The 21,062-nt window shown below is 49.9% G+C and overlaps 2 protein-coding genes across 2 annotated transcripts; one reads left to right on the top strand and one right to left on the bottom strand.

Annotated features, from left to right (window-relative positions):
* Window positions 1-799: 799 nt before the first annotated feature.
* On the top strand, window positions 800-3,611 carry S100A9 (S100 calcium binding protein A9). Its single transcript, XM_006051692.3, has 3 exons — window positions 800-960; window positions 1,261-1,484; window positions 3,219-3,611. Exons 2-3 carry the CDS (start codon window positions 1,335-1,337, stop codon window positions 3,516-3,518), a joined length of 450 nt encoding a protein of 149 aa, XP_006051754.1. The 5' UTR covers window positions 800-960; window positions 1,261-1,334; the 3' UTR covers window positions 3,519-3,611.
* A 10,948-nt stretch (window positions 3,612-14,559) lies between these two features.
* On the bottom strand, window positions 14,560-16,111 carry LOC102397920 (protein S100-A12). Its single transcript, XM_006051693.4, has 3 exons — window positions 15,956-16,111; window positions 15,264-15,420; window positions 14,560-14,803 (listed from the first exon to the last, which is right to left on the bottom strand). Exons 2-3 carry the CDS (start codon window positions 15,399-15,401, stop codon window positions 14,663-14,665), a joined length of 279 nt encoding a protein of 92 aa, XP_006051755.1. The 5' UTR covers window positions 15,402-15,420; window positions 15,956-16,111; the 3' UTR covers window positions 14,560-14,662.
* Between the last annotated feature and the right edge of the window lie 4,951 nt (window positions 16,112-21,062).

Below are 21,062 nucleotides of genomic sequence, written 5' to 3'. Positions count from 1 at the left end.
TCAGATTTCCTGAACTTTTGGAAGGTCCGTTAAATGATTCACTCTCTCAAGTGGCTGCCTTCCCCTGAGGTTGAGTAACAGCGGCCCCCTCAAGTGAGGAATGGTCTCCTTTGCCACAGTCCCCACCACTCTCTAGTCTCTCCAACCCGGAGACCCATGTCTGCTGTCACAAGTCACACTACGGATGGTGCTCTTGGTGCTCTTCAGCCCACACTGCTTCACCACTTGGCTCCAGGTCTCTAGCTCCTGTGAGCTTGGGTCTCGGATCCTTGGTCCACAGCGAAACATGCCCTGATAGAGGCAGTAGAGGGCGCTGTGGATGCACACAGAGGGGCACCCAGGCGAACTTGCCCCATAGCCTAAAACAGAGATTCCCTAACTGAGGAGGGAACCGCGCAGGATGGCTGCAGGCTGTCATCTGCACCGCCTCCATCAGCTCAAACAATGGAGGCAGACCCCTCGCCCTCTTAAAAGCCAGAGCCAGACAGGTGCAGGAAGGCTCAGCCATCCTTGTTGGGCTGCCACAGCGGGAGCCAGAGTGGGTTGGCCACCTCAGGGGTCCTCAGCCCACCACCAGCCCCTGGCTATCACAGGTGGGAAGCACAACCTAGGTGGTTGTTGAGAGAGGAGTCCCAGAAGAGAGGCAGCCTGCTTCCCACCTCACTCAGGGGGGACAGGGGTGTGGGGTGGAGGGGAAGTGGACCAAGCAACCAGCTTCCTCCCAAACCCGCTCCAGGCCAGGGCTGGGAATTTCACAAAAAGTCAAAAAGAGCTCTGTGAACACTTCCTGTCCTGGCCCAGCCCCCTTCCTGGCAGTGAAACAGCCCAGCCTGGGCTTACCACATAGGCTCACCTATGAAGCAATCTTCGCACGGGAGGGCTGAGTGTCTCGATCAGTGGTGTATAAAAACTGGGCCCACATCTTGCTGTCAAACCCTTCTGCGAGGCTTCTCGGCTTGGGTAAGTGAGCTGCCAGCTACCCCGGGGCCAGAGCCTGCCCACTGACTCTTCACTCCCCTTCCCCATCTTCCTTTCAAACCTGGACGCCCTCCTTGATTGACTGCTCACTTTAAAGCTTCCTTCCCTTTTTCTTAGGTCATGCTCTGCTGAAGTCTCCTATCCTCAAAGGCTTCTTTTTGGGCATTCCCTAGACATTCTATAAGCCATTCCTCTCATGTCTGGAACTGGGTCATCTCCCAGTTCAGTTGCAGTCCCCAATTTCTTTTCATTCTGTATTTTCCTCTTCATTCCTGTGTGCAGACAGTAGGAGGGTCCAAGGAAGCTTGACAGTCTTCTAAGCACCCAACTCCGTTGCTCAAACAGAAGGCAGGAAAATGGAGGACCAAATGTCACAAATGGAATGCAGCATAGAAACCATCATCAACATCTTCCACCAGTACTCTGTACGGCTAGGGCACCCGGACACCCTGAACCAGAAAGAATTCAAACAGCTGGTGCAAAAAGAGCTTTCAAACTTTCTCAAGGTAAGGCTGGATTCCCGGAAGACCTGACTCAGTCTGGGCTAAGGATGGAGAATGGGGATGCAGTCTGCAACCAGCAAGGAAAATGTTCCTGCCCCTCGACCCAGCCTCCAAAGGCAGTGGGCTCCGTGTTTGGAGCAGGATTTGGACCTTGTCACTAGAGGTGGTCCACAGTAGGTGGTACCAACAGCCTGAGCTTGTGCAGTGTGCTGGGTTCCATCCCAGGCAGGGCACGCAGTGGCCAACAGGGACCCACTGTCTTGAGGGGAGAGACACGTGGCAAATGTGTTGACCAATCAAGAACACAGATAGATCCACTGCCAAAAGAGTGCTGTGGGCAATGTGGACTGGGAAGGAGAGAGGGAACTAGTTAAATACGTGAAGGGTCCCTGCAAGGCGGTGACCTTTGAGCTGAAACCTGAGTGTTGGGAAGGGGCTAGGGGAAGCAAGTGACAACGACCCTTGGAAGGAAGCTAATGAGCCTCCAAGCGTCAGATGAACTTAGAAGACCCAAGAGGACTTTTCTAATCCAAAGGCTCTCAGGTAGGAAACAAATAAACAGCGTGTGGGAAGGGACCCAGCCCAGCACCAGTGTGGACAAAGCGCTCCATAACATGTTAGTTTATTTCCCTGATCTGAAAATGATCTGGCAGCTCTAAGAAAAGGAAGATTCATTCCACTGGATCTTTTTGTTTTCTTTCCAAATTTGGTGACTTGGGGGACACAGATGCTGTGCTCAGAAGGCTGGGACATGTAAGTCCCAGTCTCAGTTCCATTTCTGGAGCAGGATAGCCCAGAATAGGTGGCCAGCCCTGCCTGGGGCCCCTCCCCACCTTTGTAAGGTGGAGAATTGCAGTAGACAGAGTCGGGGTGATGCTGACAGCTCCCCACAGGGGCAGAACTCAGCAAGACAGACTCTGGGTCAGGGGGGACAAGAGACGATACAGCCAAGACGTTGTGTGGGCAAGGTTCTCTGTGTGACCCCTACTCCACCCCATCCACCACCCCCCACATACAGAGCAGATAGGCCAGGAGGGAAAGCCAGGTCCCTGCCCGGGAGCTGCTCAGGAGTGAGGGCTCTGCCAGGACAATGGCAAAGATACAGAAGAGGAGATCATGGTGAAGCATTGCAAGAAGAGACTCAGCAAAAGTGCCCAGCCAGTGGGTGGCAGAGCTGGAGCCCAGGGGGGCCTGGATCCTCCCCTCATGCCCTTCCTTGCACACTTATCACACCACCTCATTTCCTTCAGATGCTTTCCCACCCTACAGGTTGAAATGAGGGGCACTAGCCTGGAAAGGGAGGGGAGGGGAGGCTGTGAGAACGGGACAAGTCCAGGCTCTGGGTCAGATTGTAATGTGGGTGTCCTCCCTTCCACTCCCAAGCCTTGGCAATCTGCACGAGCTAGTTACCCTCTGCAAGACTATTTTTGCAAGTGTTCCTCAGGGAATTCCAAGTCTCTCTATAATTGTCGTAAGAACCCAGTGAGGAGATATTGCTGTACTTACTGCGTGACCTTGGGCGAGTCACTTGACCTTGGATCCTCTCCTGTATAAGGGAGAGAATCGTGGTGCCCGGGTTATGTGTGGAAGGAATTAGAAAGTATCTAATAGATGCTGAAACTGAGGCCCGGAAGCCCAGTGTCCCTATGCCTCTGCCATCGGGTCACTTGCAGTGCTCTTCCCTGTCCCCAGCCCTGACCACACCCAGCCCTGACACCCTGTGTCTCCCACCTGCAGAAGCAGAAGAAGAATGACGATGCCATCAATGAGATCATGGAGGACCTGGACACAAACGTAGACAAGCAGCTGAGCTTTGAGGAGTTCATTATGCTGGTGGCCAGGCTGACGGTAGCCTCCCACGAGGAGATGCACAAAACCGCACCCCCAGGAAAAGGCCACAGTCACGGGCCAGGCTACGGGAAGGGTGGCTCAGGCCCATGCTCTGGCCAGGACCAGGGCGGCCCTGACCAGGGCGGCCACGGCCACAGCCATGGAGGTCACGGCCACAGCCACGGCGGTCATGGCCACAGCCACTAATCAGGAGGCCAGCCACTGCCCACCTAGGGCCTCAGGGCTGCCTTCGCTGTGGGGCAGAGTGATGGGGGTGAAATAAAGTCTAACTCCAAGTCAGTGCTCTGCGTGCTTCTTCCCCTTCCCGCCTCCCAACCTGACCTTCCCAGAAGTCTGGGCATCAGACAGTCCTGGGCCTTAATTGGCCTCAACTTCTTCATGCAGTAATAACAAGAAAGAGAAGCAGAGAAACTGTGAGTCTCTTCTGGGTCCCTTGGGCTCATCTCCTGAACCATCTCCTCCCCAATGACTCCAGACTCCACTGCTCAGGTGCCCCTTACTCACCCCAGCTCAGGACCTCCCAGTGAAGTTGGCCATTGTCACCACAGAGAGAAACAGGTGTCGTACCTTCCCCTCGACCTTCCAGCCATGTCCCAACCCAGCCCTACCCCCTCTTTGCCCAATGCTGCCCACACAGCCCTCTCCTACTAGAACCTTGAGTGTGTGAGTGCTGCGTGCTGTCATGTCTGACCTTTTGTGACCCCATGGACTGTAGCCTGCCAGGCTCCTCTGTCCATGAGCTTTTTCCAGGCAAGAATACTAGAGCCAGTTGCCATTTCCTTCTCCAGGGGATCTTCCCGACCCAGGGGTCGAACCCACATCTTCTGCATTGGCAGATGAATTCTTTAGCACTGAGCCACCTGGGAACCAGAACCTTAGGCCTCTGGAAGTCCTCCAGACGTGCACACAGACAGAGCATGTCTGAGGAAGAATGCTGGAGTCAAGGACAGATGGAGTTCTGAATCCATGGGGGTGTAGGGCATCTCTAGCAGACGCAGCGTCCTTCCTGTGGACACAAGGGAAGGCGTGCACACAGGTGGGGAGCAGGGCCCTGGCCCCAGGAGGATGGGGGCATGAGAAGGGCCCAGCCTATCTGCGAGAAGAAACCAGAGCCATCCCTGGGTCTGCAGCCATGAGGCCGAACCACTGCCATGAGGAGGGACACTGGGTCCGGGGAGCCTCCCGGGCCTGCAGGTTCTGATCCTAAGACTCCAGGTCAAGCTGAGCTGCTGGAGGGGGTGGGAGTTCCTCCGGGCCTCGTCGGTAGCTAAGAGCTCAGGTCAGCAGAAGCCCTGACTACCCTGTGAACCTGCAGCCTGGTCTGGCTCCCAGGTTCCCTGCCTCAGCAGCCTCCAGACCCAGGCGCTCACCTCAGAGACACCCAAGTGACTCCCCTGCCCTCACGGCTTGCCCTGAGCGCAACCTCTCCCAGGTCATCACTGGCCTGGGGTGAGCCTTCCAAACACCAGAGCCCGAATCAGGGTCGTCCTCCTGCACTGTGCTTTCAGCAGAGAGAGAACTCTGGCAGGATTAGGATGGGGCACAGGGCAGGAAAAGATGAACAGCATCTGTCCCCTGGGTTACAAGTAAAGAAAGCGAGGCACAGTGTGCAGAAGGGTCAGACAGTGGTGGTTGGTGAAGATGGCAGAGAGCCTTGAATCCATCTTCTCTGCAGCCTGGAGCTTGCAGCTCCTTCCCCAGTGCTGAGCATGAAGCAAGGAACCAGGCTCAGATTCCAGCTCCCTGCAGCCTGCCTGCCATGGACCTTACAAATCCTGTTTTAAGAGTCTTTGCTATGGCAACAGGGATGTCAGGGATCCTGCTTGAGAGTATGGGGGTGTTTCCAGGAAGCACTCCAGGCTGTGAGCTTGGGCAGCAGAGTTCAGAAGGTCCCAGTCCCTTCCCTGCCTAGGAGACCCCATAAATGGGGAGACATCTCCTGACAGCCATTCTAAGCCACCCTCAAGTCCCTGCTGTGCAGCTTGGTGCAGGAGAAAGAGAGCTGGCCTGGCAGTTGGGAGGTTTTTCCAGTCCCTAAGTCATGTCTGACTCTTTGCAACCTCATGGACTATAGCACGGCAGGCTTCTCTGTCCTTCACCGTCTCCCGGAGTTTGTTCAAATTCATGTCCATTGAGTCAGTGATGCCAACCAACCATCTCATCCTCTGTGACCCCATTTTCCTCCTGCCCTCAATCTTTCCAATGTCAGGGTCTTTTCCAATGAGTCAGGTCTTCACATCAGGTGGCCAAAATATTGGAGCTTGAGCTCCAGCATCAATCCTTCCAATGAATATTCAAGGTTGATTTCTTTTAGGATTGACTGGCTTTATTTCCTTGCTGTCCAAGTGACTCTCAAGAGCCTTCTCCAACACCACAGCCCAAAAGCTCAACTCTTCAGTGCTCAGTCTTCTTTATGATCCAACTCTTACACCCATACATGACTACTGGAAAAACCACAGTCTGGGTACTGGCCCGGACTAGATGCCTCGGATAGAGTAGGCTCCCCCCATCCCGTGCATCCACCATTACCTACTGCAGTGTGCCAGAAGTATGTCTTTGACTTTGCTTCCCCACTGCACTGGGAACTCCACGAGGGCAAGTCATGGCATCTGTATTATTTTCTAGTTTATTCCCAGCACCTGGAGTAGTGACTGATACACAGCAGGTTCTCAAACAATACTGACTGTACAGCTGTCCTAAAATACTCTACACGCTCCACGATCCCTTCCTGGGGGGTAACGTGAAGAAAGGAGGGAGAAGAAGTAGGATTAAAACCAGCAAAATGTCCCCAAAGCCTCGATCACCGGGGGAAAATATTGAAGGTTCTGTATATCATCATGGCATCTCCAACGGGAAGATAAGGGCGGTGAGGGGATGGGACTCTGGAGCCCCTCCCCAGCTTTATTCAGTTCTTACCAGTTCTGCCTTCATCTTCTGCACACTAGAAGCTTCCACCTGAATAAAGGAGTTTGTCCTGAAAAAAGTTTGAACATTACTGGTTTAACCCCACCTGTCCCACCCTCACACTTGAGTGATTCTCTCCCTGCCAAGAAGTTGGCCCCAGCCTGCCCGAACTCCTCCAGGAAAGGGAGTGTCCTCCTTTGGTGCTGACACTAAGAAAGACTTTCTTTACACCAGTCAAAATCCATCTCCTCGTGCCTGCTGAGCATTAACCCTGGTTTCCTCCCACACCACTGGGGGCACAGAATAAATCTAACTCCGTCTATGCACACAGCTACCCAGTCAGTTCTTCAAAACATTTTCCCTAAATCACATCCCGGCTGTCCCCAGGCTCTGCACGATTGCACCAGGAATGCTCTCCTCGCCTTGAGTTCTCTAGTGAGTCCCTTAATGGCCATGAGGGCCTAGAGCCTGTGTCACTGCCCCCCGCCACCGCCACCGCTTTCCTGACCACCCACCTTCCTCAAGCACACGGGGGCTTGTTCCTCCAGGCCCGTAGGACTCTCCAATACGTCTGCATGTGCCATAGGGAATGGTGACCCCTTATCTAGAAGCAGGGGCAGTGGCAACTGCCCCCAGGTGCCAGCATGGAATAAACTCTCAGGAGCACTTTGAATGAGCAAGGGAAGGTATGATGGTCCTAGGGCCCCATGGAGCTGGAGGGTGACGTTGGGGCTGTCTTGGGGAGAGGGTGAGGTGGGGACCGCTTTGGGCATGAGGGGTGTACCAATGGTCTGGCAACCTGAAGGCCAGAGATGGTGGAGCAGCTGGGCTCAGAACAATAAGGGACAGAGCTTCTTAGGCACCAAGGGTTCCACTTTTGCCTTATCTCTTTGTTAGCTCGGTCTGAGAGGGGCAGGCTGCTCTAGATCCCAGGGGGGAAGGTGTTACAGCCTCTCTCGCAGAGCCCTGTGGGATTTTGTTAAAAGAGCTGACCTGATGGAAGGGTGACTTAGCCCTTCCAACTGATTAGCTTCTCCTATTCCAAAAAAGTGATTCTATGGAGTAGAGGGGAGTCATCTTCTTCCCTCAGACAAAGAATGAGAGCATCAGGGTCAAGGTTAAGATTCCCATTCCAGGTGAGAAATGCTGACTACCTCTATGATTGAGTTCTTTCAAGAAACAAACGCTTTGGGGTTTCCCCAGCATTATGCTGATTGAAGAACAGAAAGCCTGTTGTCAGATGCCTGTCCCCCGATTCCTATAAGAGGGAGTTGCCCTCCTTGGCAGAGAAGCCTGAACTTCTGCATACCTTTCTGGGAGGGGTGAGGAAGTACAGGGGCACCCCCCACTGCAGGACACTGCACGGAGGCTTAATGATGCTCAGAATATGCTCTGGGACGTGGGTGGTGCCCAGAGGCTCAACGATGCTCAGAATATGCTCTGGGACCTGGGCGTTGTGAAATGCTTCCAGCACTGGGCATGGAGATTAATTCGTTTGTCACTCACTTGTCTTCTTATTCACTCGAGAGACACTAACTGCAGACTTATTGGATGTCAGGCTCTGTATAAGGCTCTGAGGGGCCCCTGCAATAAATAAGGTTTCACTCTGTCATTTAAGGAACTCCCAGGACTGCAGGGCAGACAAGACAGTCTCTTAAATGAGTCTGATATAGAAAATCAAAGGTCAGAGAGGGAGGAAGTTCTGTGGGGCTTTGATGGGAGGGCTGCCGTTCACCTGGGTGGTCTCCTGGAGGGCTGAGTTAAGCCGGTGGCTACAGGCATCCTCAGATGAAGCTGCAAGTGCTTCAGAAAAAGAACACATGTGCAAAGGCCTGGACGTACAAGAGAAGGAGGTGGGAGATGAAGAGGAGAGCGGGGAGATAGAGGCCAGGGAGCTACACTTTCCAGAAAACAGAGGGCAGGAGCAGCAGTGGAGATTTGGGGAGGGAAATGATATACGCATACTTTGGAAAAGTCTTCTGTGTGGGGATGATTTGGGGCAGAAATGAGACAGGTTTGGAGGCAGCACGATGGTCCACGTGAGGCTAGGAGAGCCCGAGGTGGTGCTTCTCAGAGAAATGATGCTTTCAGCCAGGGTCTCAAACTACCCGGACCATGTCAACAAGGCAAGTGTGTCTCACCACCTCTACAGGAAAAAGAAGAGGATTGTGTGATGTTTCCCAAGACCTTGCTGGGAAGGAAGGCCTCAGCTTTCACCAGCTGGCTGAGGCAATCTTACACAAGCCTGACACAAGCCCTGCCATGAAGTAAACTCCAGAATCCAACCTCAATGCCCTGTCCCCTCCCACAGTTGCTGAAAACCTGTGTTTTAGAAAGCCCTGTGTCATGGATTTTGACACTTCAATTACCAAAGTGACAGCAGGTCTGAAACAATTGGTTGCTCAAGTCCTGCTTCCCCTTGGGACTCGGGCTGAAACAATTCCTCTACCCCCAAGACTCTGGTTAATCCCCTGGCTGAACTAGACCCCTAGCTTCTGTCCTCAGAGGTCCCTGCCTGCACACATTAACCAGGGAAAGTGGTCACCGGGGTAAGGGGAGAGACTGGCCTCCAGTGAGCATTCCTAGGGTTTCCCTGTTCTCTGTGAGTTCCCTCACACTTGCCCATGAACCCAGAATTGTCTCATGTACGGTGAGATTGCACAGTGAGGAGGGGGACTATTGCCAATGTTGCAGGAAAGGGGGATCTCTTCCAGCACCCTAAAGGGAGCCGTTGTCTAACACTCGGAAATGAATTGTCTGAGGAGTCACACGTTCCGACAAAGCAAGAGACTCTACTGGGAAGGGGCACCTGGGTGGAGAGAAGCAGGGTAAGGGGACCCAGGGGAACCACTCTGCCACATGGCTCGAAGTCTCGGGTTTTGTGGTGATGAGGTTCGTTTCTGGGTTGTCTCTGGCCAGTCTCTCTGACTCAGGGTCCTTCCTGGTGGTGCACACATGGCTCAGCCAAAATGTATTCCAATGAGGAGGATTCTCGGAGGTCGGTAGGACGCTCATCTCCTTTTGACCTTTCCTGAAGTCTTCTGATTTGAAGTGGCTTGTTAATTTCATGTTCCTTCCCAGGACCTCCTGTCATACAAGAACTCACAGGAATGATTACCACGGTGCCTGGCCAGGGTGGGCAGTTTCAGCCTGTGTGTTTCCCCTAACACCAAGACTGAGGCAGGCGAGAGGTGAAGCGGAGAGTAGTGGGTGTTTGCACCAGGGTAGCAGGATTCCAGCATGGGGCGCAGGGCAGGGCAGCCCACTTCCATCCATCCCCCTCCTCTCTTCCTTCTCCTCTTGGTCTGCCGTCTCTTTCTCTTCCCTTCCACAATATTCTGAGTCTTTTTCTGAATCTCCTTCACGTGGTGCTTTCTGCCTCTTGATCTCAGGCCTGAAGTGCAGTCTCAAGTAAGTAGGGTATTGTCAGGGAGGGGAATGCCTTTGAGGTATAATCAGGGTCATATCTCACCAGGGATGACGCCTCCTAAACAAAAGATGCTCAGCTTCTGAGATGCCTGTTAACAATGGAAGGAGATTACAATGGGAAACAGTTACAGACAGAGCTGAAGGTATTGAGCCTGGAAAAGAGAAGCTGGAGGGGATTGTGACAACTGCCTGGGAATATTGCCGAGGTCTGAAGAGAGGGGTCCTCTCCACAGTGAGGACTCCAAAGCCCTCTGTGATGAGGTGTACTTGCCATAGGGTCCCCCCACCCTCCCCACCACCGCCACAAGCATCTCACTTTCATTTTATAAAAGCTGTTGTTCCCCTCAGTTAGCAAACAGTAACTTGATTCTACTAAACCAATAGGCATCACTGAATAACGGAAGGGGCAGGACACCGCCACAAGCTCACAAAACACAGCAGGTCCCACAAAACTCGGCTGGAGTTTCTGCTTAGGGAAACTCAGGCAAGAAACAAGCCAAGGAAGAAAGAACAGATCGTTGCAGGTGCTGACGAGTGTCGCAGTAAGAGGAAGACACGCTACAACAACTGCTAACTGGGCTGGGGAACCAGACAGGGCTTCCCAGGAAGGTGACAATGAGAACGAGACCTGGATGACAAGAAGCACTGGACAAAGTCTGCAGGGTCTTCACCAGGTAGTGATGCACCGTGATTTACGTTTGGGCATCACACTGGCTATTGCATGGACGAGGGATTGGGGACCCACAGTAAAGGAGCACAGGAATCAGGCTGGAGGCTGTTATAGGGATTTACTGAGCCTGATGTTTGTGTCAAACACTTTGCAGGTCCCCTGCCTTCAAGGAGCCTTCAACCTAACAGGGGCAAGAGACACCCAAATAGCTATTTTCCATATTAAGTTGTGGCCGTAAAACAAAGGCAATGAGAAGCACAGGGTGCCTGGGAGCACAGAGGAGGTGCTTTTCATTAGTCTTCTTGGTTGGAGCAGGTATGGGGAGGAGGGAGGATTAAGGAAAGATTCCTCAGATTAATGCTGAAAGGGCAAGAACTGAACTTCTGCTTACCCAGGGCTGAGTTAAGTAACAAGGGAAATCAGAGAAGCAGAGGAAGTCGGCTCTTGCCCATCAGATTTTCACAATCTGGTTTGCTTCCTTTTAACATTGAAGACTTTTACATATGGGCCAAGTTAAATGACAAGTCCTAGCCATGCTAGCCCCAGAGGCTCTTGGTGGCCATCTCACTGAATCCAGATTCTTCTCCTGACTTCCAAAGTCCCAGTGTGCAAGTAAGCTTAGCTCACGGTGTGCGGCAGTGTGCCGGCCCAAGACACCCTCCTGAAGGGCAGGGGTGCACTCAGAGCACCTGGAAGGTGCACTTTGTGCACCTTATCTCATAATATGGGCTCAGTCACACAGTCGTGTCCGACTCTCTGTGACCCCATGGACTGTAGCCCACCAGGCTCCTCTGTCCATGGGATTTTCCAGGCAAGAATGCTGGAGTGGGTTGCCATTTCCTTCTCCAGGGTGTCTTCCCAACCCAGGAATTGAACCCATGTCTCCTGCATTGGCAAGTGGCCTTCCCATATAAATTAGTATTTTCCTACTAGTGTTAATACCTACTGAGTGCTTACTTGGCATCAGACGCTGTGCTAAGTGCTTTGCATGTTTTGTTAGGTTATCTAATCCTCACTTCAACTCTGGGAAAGATGCTGCTGTTATTTCTACTTTATTGATGGGGAAACGGGCTTAGAGGTTTTAAGTAACTAGTTCAAGGTCTCACAATTAGTAAAAGGTAAAACTAGGTTCTGAATCCAGAAATATAACTTTAATCCTCATACTTAGACCACTACCATTTCTTTGCCCAAGAATACCCTGCTTCCCATCTTTCTAGATCTTACTTAAAGTTCTCCACCCCATCCAAGAGGCCTGGCGTGCTGCGATTCATGGGGTCGCAAAGAGTCGGACACGACTGAGCGACTGATCTGATCTGATCTGATCCCATCCAAGTATCTCAGAACATTAAAGTTGAATTATACCTGAGTGTCCACCTAGTCTGAACTCTTCAAATGAATTTCCAAAACTCCTTTGAATTCTTCAAATATGAAGAAGACAGAGATCCAGAGAAGCAAAGTGATTTTCCCAAGGTCAGTCAGCAAATGAGGGCTTTCCCTGAGTGGTCCTCCTTTCTCATTCAGTGATGGAAGCCTTCATTCCAAGACCGCCTTCTCTGGCTCCTGAATTCCTTCATCTTCTGCCAATCCCACTCCATCCCCATCTTCATCCTCTGCCCTGGCCTCATCCCCAGGAGAGGTCTCCATAGGTTCCTACTTTCCACAACCCCCTCCAGCCTCAACTTTGCCTCAGATCCACATCACAGACAGAGTGGTTTCCTCTGATAGACAGTCCATCGAACCTCCAACCCTGGGGCCTCTGGGGCCAGGACTTATCACTTCCTGGCCTCAGTACTGAATCCCAGCTTTCTACACATCATCTCTGCCCGGCTTTGCACCAAAATACAAACCCACCCCTGCCCCAATGTGAAGTTTCTCTTCTCACTTTTCCTCATATCTGTCATACCTGGGCTCCAGCAAGTTATCTAATCTTTTTAAATGGTGTCATAAACTCTGCCCTCCTGGCCTGTTCCTGCTACTGAAGAGGAAGCAGGTGTGTCTGTCAGAGCCTAAGGCTGTGCCCTGGATGCTGCTTTCATGGTATCCCAGCCTGCTAAGGCTGCTATAACAAATGCCCTAGACCAGAGGTCCCCAAACTTTTTAGCACCAGGGACCGGTTTCATGGAAGACAATTTTTCCATGGACAGGGTGTGGAGATGGTTTTAGGTTGATTCAAGCATATAACATCTGTTGTGCACTTTATTTTTAATCTAATTCTGCCACTGATCTGACAGGAGGTACCAGTTTGCAGCCTGAAGGTTGGGGAGCCTTGCCATAAACTGGATGGCTTAAACAACAGACATTTAATCTCCCAGTTCTAGAGGCTGGAAGCCTCTAGATCAGGCTGCCAAGTAGAGCTGGGGGTGTGGTGAGGGCTCTCTTCCAGTCTTGTAGACTTGCTGTGTGCTCAGATGACCTCCTCTCCATGTGTGCTCATAGAGAGAGAGAAATCTTTATTCTTCTTCTTATAAGGGCACTAATCCCACCATGAAGGTCCCACCCTCATAACTAATCTAATTACCTCCCAACGGGCCCATCTCCAAACACCAACACACTAGGGGTTAGAGCTTCAACAAATGAATTTGGGAGGGTACACGTACCCATAATATGCGGGTATTCTGACCACTTAACAAAATGGACCTCTTGACATCTGGACTAAAGGGGCATGCCATCTATCCCAGACCTGACTCAGCACTCGACAGGGGATGGTGGACAGGGAGGCCCCCACTAACTTTTTCCCATTCAGATGGAATGCACTTTTCACTAGGGGACCCGACACTTGGCCCCTAGGGAGATTACTCCATGCTCCTTCCTGTTTTCCCCTGGACCTTTTATAGGGGATCAAATCAGTAGCCTATTAATTTCCATGAGTTTTGAGCTAACTCCCAGAGATAGTGAAGGACAGGGAAGCCTAGTGCACTGCAGTCCATGGGGTCAGAAAGAGTTGGACATGGCTGAGTGACTGAACAACAACGATCTCCATTCATTCATTCATTTTTTTTTTAACTGCACTAGGTATTTGTTTCAGGATGAGGGCTTTTTGTTGTGAGCCCTGTTGTGAGACCCAGGATGGTACCTGAGTCCCCTGCCTGCAATGGAAGGCAGATTCTTAGCCACTGGACCACCAGGTAAGTCCCCATACGTTCACTTCTATAAAAGATATTTCTGAAATAACTGCTGCATGCCAAGCACAGTGCTGATGACAGAGATGCTGCACCTACGTGCACACACCCCCGTCAATGCAGGAGACAGACATTAAACAAATAAGCACCCCAGTGGATACAGACTCTCAGTAGGAGAGAAGAGCCCGGCAGGAGAGCAGCACAGTCCTAGGGGAACATGTCACGAAGAACCTGGCCTAGATCAGCGTGGGGAGGGAGTCTAGCCTGAGAAGTCTTCCCTCCCCCGTACCTCATGCTTGCCTCCTGCTCCGGTCTCCCTTTTCCCCACACTTTTAATCATGCCCCAGGTTTCATGATCCATACAGGAAGCATAAGTGAAATCAACTCACTCGCTTGCTCAAAACCGCCTGTGACTCCTTAGCACACTTGGCACCAAGTCCAAGGTCCTCCCCACAGACTGTAAGCCCCTGCTCCCTACACCTGCTTCCTGCAGGCGCTCATCTCCCACCAGCCCCGCCTCGGCTCTGCACCCGCCATCGTACTGGCCATCAGGCAGGTCAGGCTTGAGCCTGTCTCAGGGCCTCAACCTCTCTCTACAGGACTCTGGACCCCCAGATGTCTGCAAGCTGCAGATCTTTTACAGCTTTTGCATCTTTTGCATCCTTTGCAGATCTCTGCCCAAATGCATCCCTCGGTCAACATATTTAAACCAGGAACCCTGTCCTTCCCTCTACCCTATATTCCTTTGCTTTAAGTTTCTACATATCTCTTTTCATTACCTACCAGTGTATCACAGGATGCACTGGCCTGCTAATACTTAGTCGTTTGTTGGTTGGTTCATTTTCAATTCCTTCCCTATTAGAATGAAAACCCCAGAAGGATGAGGACTTCATGTCTTTGATCTCTGGCTATTATAGATGCTCACTAAATATTTGTTAAATAAATGAATAAATGAACAAATTAGAGAGATTTAATAAATTGTTGGTGAACAAATGAGCAGACAGAGAAGCGGGTCTCGGAGGTCTAAATGGGGCTTGTCAGAACAGCAGGGGTGAGGAAGGATCAAGTTTGGTAAAAGAAAAAAAAGGACACAGACTCTGCTAAGAACTTTGCCAAAGTATGTTTATTAATTCTCTCTTCCCTCAGGTAAGGCAGCCTCAGGGAGGAGAAGGGAAAGTCTTCTTGGGGACATTGCTGGAAAGAGCTTCCTACTCTTTGTGGATATCCTCGTGGGCTGTCTTCAGCACCCTGGACACCAGGACTAAGAATTCCTCAAAGCTGACCTGTCCGTCTTTATTGGCATCCAGGTCTTGGAATATTTTGTCAATGGTAGGTTGATCTTTGGTGTTCTGGGAGAAGAGAAAGCAGGGTCAGTGAGTTCCCCTTTCTTCAGGCCTCGCATCCCTCAGAACTCAGCCCAGGGCAGCCAGGGAACATTAACTCATGATCCAAAACTATGTGGGAGAATCCAATGTGAGCAAATGAAAGGCAGACAGAAGCAGCTGTCTTAAGCCATCCTAGAACCAAGTCTTAACCTAGAAGATGTTGTATAGCTCAGTAATCCAACCCCGCCCGGCCCTGCCTCTCTCCACTTTACAGAGAGAGGAAGGCATGAAGCCTAAGGTGATGGAGAGAGCCATTCAGAGAGAGCAGTGGGCCCCTGTACCGCAGCTGGGAGGGGCTGGGGAACATCCTTGGGAGCGCAAACTGGGGTGAACCCACCCCAGTCCTTGCCCCCACCATCATCCTTCAGACCACCGCCCTCAGCACAAGGGGGTGGGAAACTGCCAAGAGAGGGGCCTCCCATACCTTGAGAGTGTTGGGAAGTTCCTTTGTGATCAGCTGCTTCAGCTCACGCTTGATGAGGGTGTCGTAATGCCCCAGCCGAACGGAGTACTGGTGGAAGATGTTGATGATCCCCTCCAGGTGATCTTCCAGCTTAGTCATTTTACCAAACTACGTTCACCTTCAGGAGACAAGGGAGGTCTAGAGCAGTGCCTCCCCAGCCCCGCGCTTCCACTGTCTCCTCCTTCCTCATTAATGGTTTAGACAAGGGCTACTATCCTGGGTCTGCTGCTCTGTTTGACCCACGGTGAATGGTCTTATTTGTGGATAGAATAGGGGAGAAGGACATAGGATACCACCTAAAGTATCAAAGAATCAGCCCTAACTGCCACCTGTTCCATGGGCCCCCGTCTCCTGGGGAGTATAATTCAGAGAGTGCTGGTCACTCAGGCTCACCTGGGAAGGGTTCTGTGGTTGCCCAGGCTGTTTCCTTTCCCCAAGTGATGGTACTTTAGGGCCCTTACACATGCCGGCCACCCCACCCACCTTGGCCATTCCCAAGTCCTGAGACTGGGTCTTCCTATCAGAGCAAGAGCTGGCGGCACCCTTGGTCCCAAAGTGCAGTCAGCCAGAGGGGGTTCAGATGGCAGGGATTTGTGGCTCCCACCATCCTGCCAAGTGGCCCCCGAAGGCTGAGTCAAGGAAAGGACACTTACCCCTCTGCACAGAAGTGTGGAATGCCAGGTGAGTGCACAGCAGTGATGAGGAGCCCTGGGTTAGGGAGGTTTTTATAAATCAGGCTGCACCTTTGACCTCTGGTGAAGAAACATCTCTGATTCATCTTGGGGTGAGCCCTGGTTGATACTCTGTTGCTCAAGAGAAGCTTCAGACCTGTGGCTTTGACTGCAATGAAGGCAGCTCAGATTGCACCCATGGCACATGCCACCTGCCACCCCCCGCTCACCCTGAAACAGAACACCCATCCCTGCCACACCCACACTTCCCCCACCCCATCCCCCCAACACACACACACACGTGCCCACCATGTTTCTCAGCCCTGGGGCAGGACGCAGCCTGCAGGTTGAGCTCTGTTTCCTGCTTCTTGTTAAGAGGCTAAGAAAACAAGTTTCAACACCTGCATAGCTCCTACCCAGAAAGGGAAGGGCTGGGGAGAGGTGTTTGCTAAGTATCTGTACAACAAAAATGAGAATGGTAATAAAAAACAATCAAAGTGGATGTGTAACCCTGAAACAGGAAAAGGACACTGGTTTAAAACTAAAGAAATCTATCCCAAGGGTCAGGCAGGTTGGGCTGTGGGAGCAACAGCTGCCCGAGCAGGAGGGCGCACAGCTGTGTGTGCCTCGGGCGTGGACGCTCCACTCTCCTCCCCTATCGGCGGCCCCCTTGTGCTGCTTCCGCAGAGCAGGAACCCTGGCCCAGGCTGGCTGCCGAAGGCCCAGCACTGGGAAGAGTACATACAGAGTTATGTCCTCTTCGTTGTGTGCTGTTTAGTTTGCGCTGCTTTTGACAGTTTTATTTTTGATGCCCCCTTTTGGCCGTGTAAACTATTTCTGGTAATTATATATTTTTATTTATGAATAAAGAATGCCATTTCTCATACCAAAAAAAAAAAACTAAAGAAATCTGAATATAAAGCTTAGAACTCAGTTGATAATAAAGCGTCAAGAGTGATTGATTAATTGTAACATATGTACCACACTATGTAAGATGCTAACAATAGGGAAGGCTATGCAGGACTATGGGAACAACTAAAGCTGTTTGTTTTAAAGTCCAAAGTCTTTGTTTTTGTTTTTTGGCCATGCTGCCCGACTTCCGGGATCTTAGTTCCCCAACTAGAGGTTGGATCCAGGCCGCAGCAGTTGACAGACCAAGTCCTAACCACTGGACCACCAGGGAAATCCCCTCCTTTTAAAAGTGGGCATGTGTTGGCCATTCACGTCATGCCAGGCACCGCCTTACACAAACCCTGATTCTCCAAACAGCCTTCACTCCAACAGTGTGGTGAGTGCTAATGGTTTGCTCATTTGAAGATGAAGAAAAGGATTTTGGAGAGGTTAAGGAACTTTTCTAAGTGCCAAATTCAAGATTGTTTGCTTTCAAAACCTTTGCCGTTTTGTAACTGTTCCTTAAAATGAGAATGGTTGTTTTTTTCTTTTAAAAATAATACATGCTCATACCTTTTATAGAAAAAAAAACTAATTTTGGGAAAATGATGCCATCTTGTATCAGACTGATCTTTTTCTTCCATTTTTTTTAACACAGTCAATTCTTGATTAGCCTTTTTAAAAATCCTTTCTTCTGCGCTCCTCCACAACCCCCAACTCACTGTGCCAGACCTGGCCACACCAATTCCGTGGTTGCCTTCCAGGAATTTGGAGTCTGATGGGTTCAGACACCTTCCTGAATCATAACACACACAGTTCACCGCACATGGAGGTTGGAGATTTCTGAGCACTAATCAGGGCAAGACTAGTGGCTTGGATTCCACACTGGAATGGGGCCTGCACCCCTCTATGAAGTTAGTCAAAATACCACGACAACAGTGGGAACCCAGCACATTAAAGAAAATGTTAACTAACAAAAACGTGAATTCTTTCTAACTCTTCTAACCTCAGTGAGAAATAAATACATGCTCTAAAGTAGAAGATAGACCTTCAAGAGAATTAAACTGAGTGTGATCATGTAAACACCTTGACAGTGTATATTCTCTAAATTTTTATAATGCAAAGAAACAGTGAATTAAGCTGATAAATCTGAGTAAAGCATATATGGGAATTTCTTATACTGCACCTGTAATTTCTCTGTGAGTTTGGAATTATCAAAGTAAATTACATCAAACTGAAATTATATCCAAGTTTAAAATTACCCACAAAGTACTCAGAGCAGCTGAAATGACTTTGTTAGTCACACTCAAGACATGGGGAGGGGCACACACAGAGCTGAAGGTGAGGCAGGGTGATCAGAAGGGGCAGGTTGCAGCCCACCAAGATGGGATCACCCTCCAAGTTATCCCAGAGCCAGCTCTGGGTAGAGACAATAAATATGAGTGCCTGCCCTTACAGAGGCACCCTCTCTAAAAGATGCTTCTCTGGGAGGGAAACGCACTCCCTAAGCAAGGAGAGGGGAAAAAAGAGGATGACGTCGCTTTAAGGCAGTGGTCCCCAACCTTTCTGCCATCAGGAGTCGGTTTTGTAGAAGACAATTTTGCCATAGACCAGGGTAGGGGGATGGTTTCAGAATGATTCAAGCTCATTACATCTATTGTGCAATTTATTTCTATTATTATTACATCAGCTCCACCTCAGATCATCAGGCATTAGGTTCCAAAGGTTGAGGACCCCTGCTGTAAAGGATGGGAAGTTCTGGGTCTCAAGGAATTCCATTCCTGGAGATGTGGAAGCAGGCTCAGATCAACTCTAACCTCTGAGCAGTGGTGAGCAGAAGGGCAGCCTGGGTTCCTTCACCTGGCAAACACCTCCTAGCCCTTCATATCTGCTGGTCACTGCTGGACAGGCACTGGGAGAAGCAGCCACGAACAGAACAGACATGAACCTGCCCTCACTGAACAGCCTAGGGAGTTCTAGGATAGGAAAGGCTCTCTGACAAGGTGATGACGGAGCTAAAAAGGGCAGGGAAGCAATTGCTTCTTGTTGTTTGAACAAAATAAATTATCAGCCTTATCTTCAGTTTTGGCAAGTGGACAAAAATCTTTTCTGTCTGTAAGGGAAGGGAGACCTCTCCCTCAGTTTTTTCTAGAATGCAAAGCTAATCACTGGGGCATTTTTCAGAAAGGATCCAAGGGTTTTCAGGAACTGAGACACCAATCCCTCTATGCCTTCCCCACACTTTACCATCACAATTCCCGAATTTGGCCGTTAGAGAAGCTGTCAAGTTGGGCTATGATGACCAGGATCAAAGCCCCAAGGTAGAAAGAGGTTATCAAGGACTCTGAAATAAAATATTTTTGAAATCTAGCCTAGTGATCTCCATTCAGTACTCTAGACTCCACTACATGCTTTGTAGTAACATGGTTACCATGGCAACAGGTACTGTCTAAATAAGGACCCAGACCACCCCTGTAGCGCATCTCTGCAGTAGTGGGCTAGCAATTTGTCCCTAAAACTGCCCAGACCAGGAGGTTTCAGTGGCCACACCTTACAACCACAAGAAGCAACTGCTTCGGTGGGACAACTAGTGAGACCCTAGCTCCCTATCTCCTTGGCTTGTGGAGGCAGAACAGATCCTACCAACGGAGTAAGAAAGCCACTGGAGTGTTTGGGCATTTCAGGAATGGGGAGGCTGCAGAAGGAAGAGAAACTAGACGGGTAGGAGCATGAAATGGCAAGAAAATAAGAGACTTGTAGTGCTGTGTTCATCCTGAACTGAGCAAATCATGTCACAACTCTATTTTGAAATCACATCCAGATTACTCAGTGTCATGGGCTACTTTACCCCTTCTGAATTAGACAACCGATGTTGATACAAGGCTGTGATTCTGTTAGGAAATTGGGTGTGGCAGAGCCTGTCCAAAGTCACTGCTCCCTTTCTTTTTACTTTTTCTGGTGAAATTAACTCTATTTTTTAAACAGCTTTATTGAGGCATAGCTGATATACAAAAATTGCACATATTTAATGTGTAAAACTTAATGAATTTAGACATTTTCAAACACCCATGATACCATCACCACAATCGAGGTCAAAAGCACATCCATTACCCCTGAAAACGTCCTTGAGTGCCTTTGGCTTTGTTTTTGGTTTTTGTGGTAAGAACACTTAGGGTGAGATTACCATCTTAACACACACTTGAGTGCACAATATCGTTGTTGTTCAGTCACTAAGTCGTGTCCAGCTCTTATTGACCCCATGAACTGCAGCACACTAGGCTTCCCTGTCCTTCACTATCTCCTGGAGTTTGCTCAGACTTGTGTCCATTGGGTCGGTGATATTATCTAAGCATCTCATCCTCTACTGCCCTTTTCTCCTTTTATCTTTCCCACCATCAGGGTCTTTTTCAATGAGTCAGCTCTTTACATCTGGTGGCCAAAGTATTGGAGTTTCAGTAACAGTACTTCCAATGAATATTCAGGGTTGATTTCCTTTAGAATTGACTAATTTTATCTCCTTGGAGTCCAAAGGACTCTCAAGAGTCTTCTCCATCACCACAATTCAAAAGCATAAATTTTCTGGTGTTTAGCCTTCTTTATGGTCCAACTCTCACATCCATATATGACTACTGGAAAAACCAGAGCTTTGATTACATGGGCCTTTGACTATACCACCAAAGTGATGTCTCTGCATTTTAATATGCTGTCTAGGTTTGTCATAGCTTTCTTTCTAAGGAGCAAACATCTTTTAATTTCATGGCTACAGTCACTGTCCACAGTAATTTTGGAGCCCAAGAAAATAAAATATGCCACTACTTTTTCCTTTCTATTTGCCATGAATTAATGAGACCAAATGCCATATTCTTAGTTTTTTGAATGTTGAGTTTCAAGCCAGCTTTTCACTCTCCTCTTTCGTCCTCATTAAAAGGCTCTTTAGTTCCTCTTTACTTTCTACTTTCTGCCTTTACAGTGATATCAGTTGCATATCTGAGGTTGTTGATATTTCTCCCAGGAATCTTGCTTGATTCCAGCTTGTGAGTCAGTGCATGATGCCATATCCTTAACCGTAGGCACTATGTAGGCACTGAAGCTGAAGCTCCAATCCTTTGGCCACCTGATGAGAAGAACTGACTCATTGGAAAAGACCCTGATGCTGGGAAAGATTGAAGGCAGGAGGAGAACGAGATGACAGAGAATG

Source organism: Bubalus bubalis, chromosome 6, assembly GCF_019923935.1.
Source record: "Bubalus bubalis isolate 160015118507 breed Murrah chromosome 6, NDDB_SH_1, whole genome shotgun sequence".
Lineage (NCBI taxonomy): Eukaryota > Metazoa > Chordata > Mammalia > Artiodactyla > Bovidae > Bubalus > Bubalus bubalis.
The sequence above is the reverse complement of the archived record's forward strand: the minus strand, read 5'-3'. Positions and strand labels throughout refer to the sequence as shown.

What these genes read in the sequence shown, in the direction of transcription:
- S100A9 (XM_006051692.3), top strand. Translation starts at nt 1,335, where the DNA reads ATGGAGGACCAAATGTCACAAATGGAATGCAGCATAGAAACCATCATC. An exon ending in AGCTTTCAAACTTTCTCAAG is followed by an intron (nt 1,485 to 3,218) that starts GTAAGGCTGGAT and finishes TCCCACCTGCAG; the next exon opens with AAGCAGAAGAAGAATGACGA.
- LOC102397920 (XM_006051693.4), bottom strand. Translation starts at nt 15,401, where the DNA reads ATGACTAAGCTGGAAGATCACCTGGAGGGGATCATCAACATCTTCCAC. An exon ending in AACTTCCCAACACTCTCAAG is followed by an intron (nt 14,804 to 15,263) that starts GTATGGGAGGCC and finishes CTCTTCTCCCAG; the next exon opens with AACACCAAAGATCAACCTAC.